This window comes from Orbicella faveolata, unplaced genomic scaffold (genome assembly GCF_042242905.1).
Source record: "Orbicella faveolata isolate gen_17 unplaced genomic scaffold, um_ofav_v1 contig_12, whole genome shotgun sequence".
In the NCBI taxonomy this organism is placed as follows: Eukaryota; Metazoa; Cnidaria; class Anthozoa; order Scleractinia; family Merulinidae; genus Orbicella; species Orbicella faveolata.
The window spans coordinates 9,344,595-9,352,713 of record NW_028301539.1 but is presented as its reverse complement, the minus strand read 5'-3'; the positions used below and the strand labels follow the sequence as shown (position 1 = coordinate 9,352,713).

At 37.6% G+C, this 8,119-nt stretch overlaps 1 protein-coding gene across 1 annotated transcript; it reads right to left on the bottom strand.

Annotated features, from left to right (window-relative positions):
- Nucleotides 1–1,601: 1,601 nt before the first annotated feature.
- On the bottom strand, nucleotides 1,602–2,845 carry LOC149116487 (uncharacterized). Its single transcript, XM_089283685.1, has one exon. It carries the CDS (start codon nucleotides 2,774–2,776, stop codon nucleotides 1,706–1,708), a length of 1,071 nt encoding a protein of 356 aa, XP_089139811.1. The 5' UTR covers nucleotides 2,777–2,845; the 3' UTR covers nucleotides 1,602–1,705.
- Nucleotides 2,846–8,119: the final 5,274 nt, after the last annotated feature.

The following is an 8,119-nucleotide window of genomic DNA, read 5'->3' as shown; positions in this document are numbered from 1 at the left end:
AACCTCACAGAGTCCTGGAGAGCAACCTGCGATGGCACGGTAGTCACATCCAGAGGAGAGTAGCAATTCCCGTAGCCACGTCAGAAACTGGAATTGAGCCAAAAGATCTACCGTGTGGCACCAAATTTTTGCGATTTTTTTTTCCAAGATCCGCAAAAATCCTGGCTCCCGAAAAAAATGAGATTTCACTTGTCAGTTGCATGTAGTTTAATTAAAAATACGAAAAGGTTGTAATTTCAATCACTGTAAATCCTCGAATTAACGCCCGGGCGCTTATTTCAAATATTTATGAGAAGACGCGGGACGCTTATTCGAGGGGGGGGGGGGGGGGGGGGGGGTGCTTATTTAATTTTTCCCAAATCGTGGCCTGCATCATCATCTGCGCGTAAACAACAACATAAGCTGTTTCTTGACATAAAAAGCTGATCCTAAAGTTCAAATCGCGGCACCGTTCGTACTTAGCGTGTTCAACGTGTTCACTTAACGTGTTCACAAACTGAAACAATGTACAAATCTAACACTATATTTTAAATTTCGGCCGATAGGAGGGGCGCTTATTCGAAGGGGGCGCCTATTCAAGGGGAAGGGGGGGGGTGCGCTAAATCGAGGATCTACGGTAACTGAACACGACTTCCCGAAAATCGAAAAAATAGTACCCAGTAAGAAAAAAGTAGTTTTTTACAATCGAAAAAAAGTTTCCTCTGGCAAAATACAAAAATCCGCCGATCCACAAAAATAAACTCAAAATTTAGTGCCACGGTAGTAAGAGACCACCGATCCTTAAGAAGCTTTAATGTTTACTATTTTTAATTCAAGTAAGAGGCGCTACGTTCGGTAATAATCAATCATTTTTTATATTGACTATATTAAATTCTTTTCTTTCTTCTTTTTCTGAAAGGGTTGGGGCACGAAGGAACCTGGAAAAGGAGCTAAACACGTCGGTGCTTCAAAAAAGGACATCCCGCCCTCAGCTCGTACCTGTTGCCTTACCACATTCGACATTTCTACATGTAAGTGTGTCCTTGTAAAACGTACGCAAGTTTGGAAGAGTTTTGAATTAACATTGTCTTCAATAATTGAAATAGATAGTGAACTAATTTATCTCAACTCAGGTTCCAGAGTTCTTTTTTGTGTTGTTTTTGTCATTTTGTTTTGTTTTGGTTGTTTTTTAATTGTTTTTTGGTTTGTTTGGTAGCCATCTTAAACTTGCATACTCAAAACAAGAACAAAAAGGCGCGAAGGCGCCTGATCAAACGAATCCTATATTGGAAACCTTAATACTAACTAGTTATTAGCCTATATCCACGTTAAATAAAGCATTCATTAAAGTGCCCATAATGTCAAAAGTTTTTTTCGCTCATCTAATTCTACATTTCACCTAATGAACTTCTGCGAAAAAAAAAATTTCGATTTGGATAAAATGCAACTTTTTTAATAACGTTTTAAAGACGTTCAAATTTGCCGCCATTTTGGTCCACCATTCGCAACAGTCTTCCTCGGTTTGAGGTGAGTTGTGACGTAGGTTCAGGAACACGTGATTTGGGTCATGACTTATCTGACTTGAAAACAAATGGAGATTTTGCTTCAGAGTTGTCTACATTTAGTTGAAAATGGCGGAAAGGTGCGTTGCCGCTCTTTGTAACAACGTTAATGATTAAGAAAACATCACTCTTCATCGTAGGTTCCTGAACCTACGTCACAGGCATCAGTCACGTATCCATTTCGAGCACGTTATTCTTGTGATCAGCGGCAGGGGTCGACCGCAAGAAAATAGAATTTTGAACTTTGTAAAGATTCGTAAAAAAATTGCGTTGCCATGAATGCTTATTTCGTTGGAGGAAAAGTCAAACAAAATGTTTAGTGGAGAAGGTGTAGGTTCCATGGTAAAAGATGGAATCGTCGTAATAGGCGGCCATGAAGGAAACCAATGACCTGTAGGAGGCGGTGGCATTGTTGACCGAGATCTTGTCGTCATCGGTGGTGATGTTGTCCCAGATGACATGGAATGCGGCGAATGAGTTGTCTCAGGTGTCGTGTTTTGCCGTGGAGGCGCTGACCTAAGGGATGCAGTGGTATCCGGTGCAGATGATGTTCCCTCGGGAGTGGAGGTATACGGTGGCGTTGTTGACTTATATGTCGTACTTGGCGTTGTCGGCTCACCTGCCGTAGTACGTGATAGAGTTGTAGACTTGGCAGTCGTGGCCTCTACTGGAGGAAAGCATATGCAGTTTACCTGAGTTATGTCTTCTCCATTGCACAATGCACAATGAGGATTTTTACGGCCTGCATCTCCACAAACTGGTAAAGCGTAGTATGAACAAAGTTCTTGCACAACTGGCTCCTTGTTAACAATTTGTTTTGAAGAGCAATTGCTCTCGGTAGCAATGCAATTTTTGAGGTATTTCCGCTGCTTATCTGTGGGCTGAAACTTAACCGTGCAGTTTTCTCTTATAAAAGCCAACAGCAATGCGTTATCTTTAGGAAGAGCTGAGGCTGGAATGCGTCCACAGTCTGCGGTCATTCGCCAGTAAGATACATTTTGTACGGTATTGCACCCAGCACAAAATACGTTCCTGTAAACTACAGCTGCCAGTTCATCTACAACAGGCATGATCCTCAGGAAGTCTTTGTTATCATCCGTCTCGCATAAGGTTTGAATCTCTGGTTTAACAATACCTTGCAGACATTTGGTTTTCATCAGATTGCCATGACTGCCTAAGTTCTTCAGGTTAATATATTCCAATTGTCCACGTTGGTTGTAATGGTTCGATTGCATTTGACTGCAACGTGGGTAAAAAAAAAAAAAAAAGAAAAAAAAAAGAAAAAAAGAAATAAGAATAAAAACGAAAGTTATCCAATCAACCTGCAAGCTACACCGGTTATTCTGCTGGGTAGATATGTATCTGCTATTGTCGTTTTTAAATGACATCCAGTCTTTTATATATTGCACCATCGTAAAATAAAGATAGGATAAATGAACTTGGGCCACTGTTGAATGTATTGTTGTCTTAATAAATTCCAAATCTGAGTGCCGACTGCTGCTGTTATTGTCATTGTGGTGGTGGTGGTGTGTGAGTGTGTTTATTTTTGTTATTGCTATTTTTTGTTTTGCGCTGTTTTTTTTTTTTTTATTATTATTTTTGTTGTTGTTGTTGTCGTTGTTGTTTTTTCTTTCTTTTTTTTTTTACCGTGGCGGTCGCTGTCATCGTCGTTGTTGATGTCGCTGCTGTAGTTGTCGTTCTTGATCGTATTTGTTGTCAACTTCTTTTTGTCGAAATGTTTCTGTTTTTACTCTGCAATAAATCTGGCCTCTTAATAACCAATCACTGTGAGCCCAATTCACAAAACTGTATAATTAATCTTCTTATCGTATTCTTTCTCACTTACTCAATTTATATTAATTGCATTACTGTTTACCTGAAGAAGAAATCGTAACAACAGTCGCCTACGTCTAAGCAATGACTGTCACAATAACACGGTAATTTCTTTTTGCGCTCTGCTGGCTCAGCAGGAGCGCCGTTAATACATCTCATCTTGCACGAGTGTTCATCTCTGGGACAAAAAGCACCAAAATGAAAGTTGCCAGTGATGTTTAATCGCTGTAAAATCGCTCTAGTGCTCATATTGTTCCGGTTATATGCTATTATGAGATCATCATCTGTATTAAGAAAAGTGACAACAAGTAACACTGTAAAAGATTTGCTACCGTTTAATGCAAAATTTGTGTTAACATTCCATGCAAATGACCATCGTAATTCATTTGCTTACTATGCCAATAAGTGCACTACATCGCAATAAAATACAGATCATCAGGATTGATCATTGCAGTGGAATATACGGAAAGGTACAGAAACCCTTTCGTAGTATCCCTTAGCTGTCTCAGAACTCAGTCAGCATATCATTACCAGGGATATTAGCCTGATACAATATGTTTTTGGTGTTTATTTGTTTTTGTTTTTGCTTTTATTCTTGTTTTAAAAGATTGGTGCATGTTCACAACATTTTAGATGAAAACAATGACAACCAGCTTTTGGGAAATAAATAATAACTTCAATGGTTCTGCTATCGAGTTTCTTTACATTTGATTACAAACTGCATTAATTGGAACAAAAAAATTACGAAATCTGAAAAGATATAAAGAAAATAAGCAACCTTACCAAACTGAAAAAAGAAAAGAACATCATTTTTTCCTTACTATCAGCAGCTACTTTCGATATAAACGTCAAGAACGCATAAATGACCAGGAGGATAATGGCGGGTTGTTGGGTCGAGTATCTGTACATGTTCAAGAGTCCTTCCTAACAGACCACTGCACTGCAATATACATATATATTTGTTGAAAATAAGTGCTCGGTTCTAACCTTAAGCGTACAAACGGGAGTGGATGTCTCTAGCCTCCCCCACCCACTGTGTGAAGATTTTCTGTGAACGTCATTTAACATCATCTCACACCACATTTTGACATATTGGCCAAGCTAAAATTGGTGTTTTTGATCTTCATTTCGGATTGGTGTTTTTGAAAAAATCAATTTATGTTACCTCTTATCATATGGTCGGAAAAGTCGCAAAAAATATATGTAAGATGGCGGATCTAATTAAGAACACACTGCAATTATCTTTGTTCAAAAGAAACCGCAGATAATTTATATCTGGCTGTTTTACTGATTAACGTCCGTGAGCTAAAAAGAAAATCTTCTTAAACCCAACATACGAAGTTGAAGTTATAAATCTTACTTATCGCAAATGGTGCCATATTCAAAGGGTATCAGCTTAAGTAAGCTCAAGCAAATGGAAAACAAAATAAATATCTAATATTGTATATTTGTCTTCGACTCATATCGGCAAGTTCCGACGAAAATAATTGCTAATTATATATATTTTTTTGTAAATGATACTACCTTTTTACAAGAACCTTGAGAACGAAAGAACTGATGATCCCTAGGAGCGAAAGAACTTAACCTAAATCAAGTTCAAAAAGTGTCCGATAAATTCAATAGTTCACGGAAGTTTTCACTTAATTTAGTTACTTGTAATTAGACAACCACCATATAAGATAACGTTCGAACAAACCTGTTCAAGGAACCATCATTTTTGTTTCTTTAAGTGTGTTTCTTTTGTATATATATTTGTATATTGTATATTTGTCTTCGACTCATGTCGACAAATTCCGACGAAAGTAATTGCTAATCATATCTTTGTTTTTTGAAACGAAACTACCTTGTTACAAGATCCTTGAGAACGAAAGAACTGATGATCTGTGGGAGCGAAAGAACTTAACTTAAATCAAGTTCAAAAACTGTCAGATAAATTTAATGGTTCACGCAATTTTTTCACTTAATTTAGTTGCTTGTCATTAGACAACCACCATAATGATATTCGTTCGAATCAACCTGTTCAAGGAACCATCACTTTTGTTTCTTTAAGTGTTTCTCTTTTCCTTTAATTTCACATTCATCTTTTTAAGAGCAGAAATCGATAGAAAAGTGCTACCGAATATCACCTGGCAAAACAGTTTTTGCCGCCCATATCACCTTGAATCTAAAAGGGGAAGAAAACAAATTATTCTAACTGTTATTATGGCATTAAGTGATATATTGCTCGAATCTTTGCTAAAAGGGGGTCAAGGCAAGGTGCTGGCCATGGGATTTACGGATACGTTCTGAATGCTGTTTTAGAAAAGATTAGATTACGAATTCAATCATGTGCATCGACATATTGAAGGGGCTGAAAAGAAATAATTAAGTAAAGTTAAACATTTAATTTCGATATCAGAATGCATAGGTGATATATCTTCAAACCAGCAGGTAATAAAGTAAACTATCGGCGAAGAAGGATACAAGTTATTATCTGAAGTACCAAAGGCAATGGTAAAATTATACCTGTTACGTTCTTGTCCCGTTGTAGCTGTTAAACAATCTTGACTGGTAGTTAAGCCGAAATAATTTGGAGGGAAAGTTAATAAAATGGAGAAAATTCCCTTGAGCCAGACGTGAGCGAGGACCCTCTTAACATGTATCTTAAGAACATTTCATTAAAATTTGGTTTAATTTCAAAATTGCTAAGGGTAATTTCTATTTTAGTCTCAAATCAATTATGGGAAGAAATGGAATATGTCAATTGAATACCACCCTCGTATGGATAACAGCAAGAAGTGATTAGCATGCACACAACATCTAAATTTGGGCATGGAAAAAAAAATTCATTTCATGAAAAGATTAACAGGGGTTTCAATGTCTATAAAAGTGTATAATTTTCAGGAGAATAAACGAAGTGGGAAACATTGAGACTCGAGGAAAGACAAAACTGACTGTTCCCCAAGGGATCAGTAATTACTGTTTCGTTGTATAGCCGGGCAGGAATTGCGTGAATAGCAATGAGGTAGGGACTATTAACTTTACGACACAACAATCTCCGGAGCCCTTATAACTGGCGACACCGAAGAAGCCGTTTGCTTGATTTAAGTTGCGTATTATATTTGTGGCGATGTGGGATGCTAGGATATTCGTTTTTAAAAGGATTTGACAAATACATCCAAGCAAGGATCTATAGCAATTTTTTTTTTGTTTTTAGTTCACAACGACTGCCTAAGAACTGAAAACGGCAAAAATTTATTAATTTAGCATTTCGAACATTTGGAACGTTCGAATTTTGCGTCACAAGTCTTTTTAAAGGAGTAATTTAACTAAACTCCCTGCTATACAACAATACGAGTTATGGCGACTTAATTTGCTCTAATTGATCTCAGGTACTAGGGGAGCTATAACGAACGAATTTCCAGGTCCCAGTCACAAGCACTCCAAACTAGATGTGGCGAGAACGGTTTGTCCTTATTTGCAGACGGTTTATTGAGACAATTCATTCTGAATTTTTTAGGGTGTTAAAGTTAATTTTGTATAACGTTTTGCCACAAAATTTAAATGATATTCTTCCCTGTGGTAATGTTTGCAAACCAAACTAATAAATTAATATATCATCTTTTTATATTGTTTTTAGCTTGTTTGCCGTTCTTGTTGCCTTAATTGTTTTGCATTTGGCCTTCTAAGAAAAAAGGATTGTTACAACATACAGAAAACAGCTTTGAAGCAAAGTTAAAGCGTTGTTAAGCCAAGATCGGCAGCAGTTACATCTATCACTACCCGTCTCTACGTCCCAGCTCCAACAGAAAAAGTGCCTGCGATGAAACACTGAAAACGGACGCGCCCTGTTGCCCACTACATTTCAGTTTTGTAAGAAATCCTTTCCCATGTGTTCCGATCTTGAAATCAATGCTGCAGCAGGCTCCCTCATCCTAACAGTGTTACCCTCTAGAAAAGTTTGTCTCTCGCTATTGCCTACGACCATGCAGTTTGTAGTTGTTAGCCACTCTCCGGCTTCCTTCCTTATATTTTATAGTTAGGACGTCAAGTTCGCTATCGATCCTTTAAAACAATCATTAACTACAGCGTGACGTTACCATGGCGTTCCCAGAGAATTGTGGTGCAGTTATAATAGTTGTGACGACGGTTGCTAGTCATTTGGACCTGAGATCAACAATTAGAATCAGAATGACTGAAATGTCTACGCAAAACAACAACAACAACAACAACAACAAAAACAAACAAATAAAAAGCGGAATCAAAGGTACGTTTGCTCTTCACAGGTGAGGTGAGAGATTATGGTTACAAGAAATGTTCCCTCGCTACAACACTGTTATGATTGCTGCCCAATAAACACAGGAAAAAAGAATACAAGCACAGTTGTTTCCGATAAATTTGTTTATTATTATCAGACCAGCGTATAGATAATGACATGAAATCATTTTGCGAGATTTACTTTTGCATCTACAGGGTACGATCCATCAAGAATCCCCGTCTTACTGGGATTAAGAACTAATACAACGAATAGCGATTTGAGTGGAAGAAGAAACGTAGACTGAGACCGGCGATGCAATTATATACTACATAATGAGTATGTTATGAGTATGAGAAAATACACATCTGCTCGCTTCAACTTCAAGAGTTTGTTGCAGTACTTTTACACCACACGTGGTCCTCAAGATCACGTGACAATATCTTACACAGGACAACCAACACATCATAACATCCCCCTTCTTAAGCTATTTGGCTGTCTTAATGAGATT

What these genes read in the sequence shown, in the direction of transcription:
- LOC149116487 (XM_089283685.1), bottom strand. Translation starts at nt 2,776, where the DNA reads ATGCAATCGAACCATTACAACCAACGTGGACAATTGGAATATATTAAC.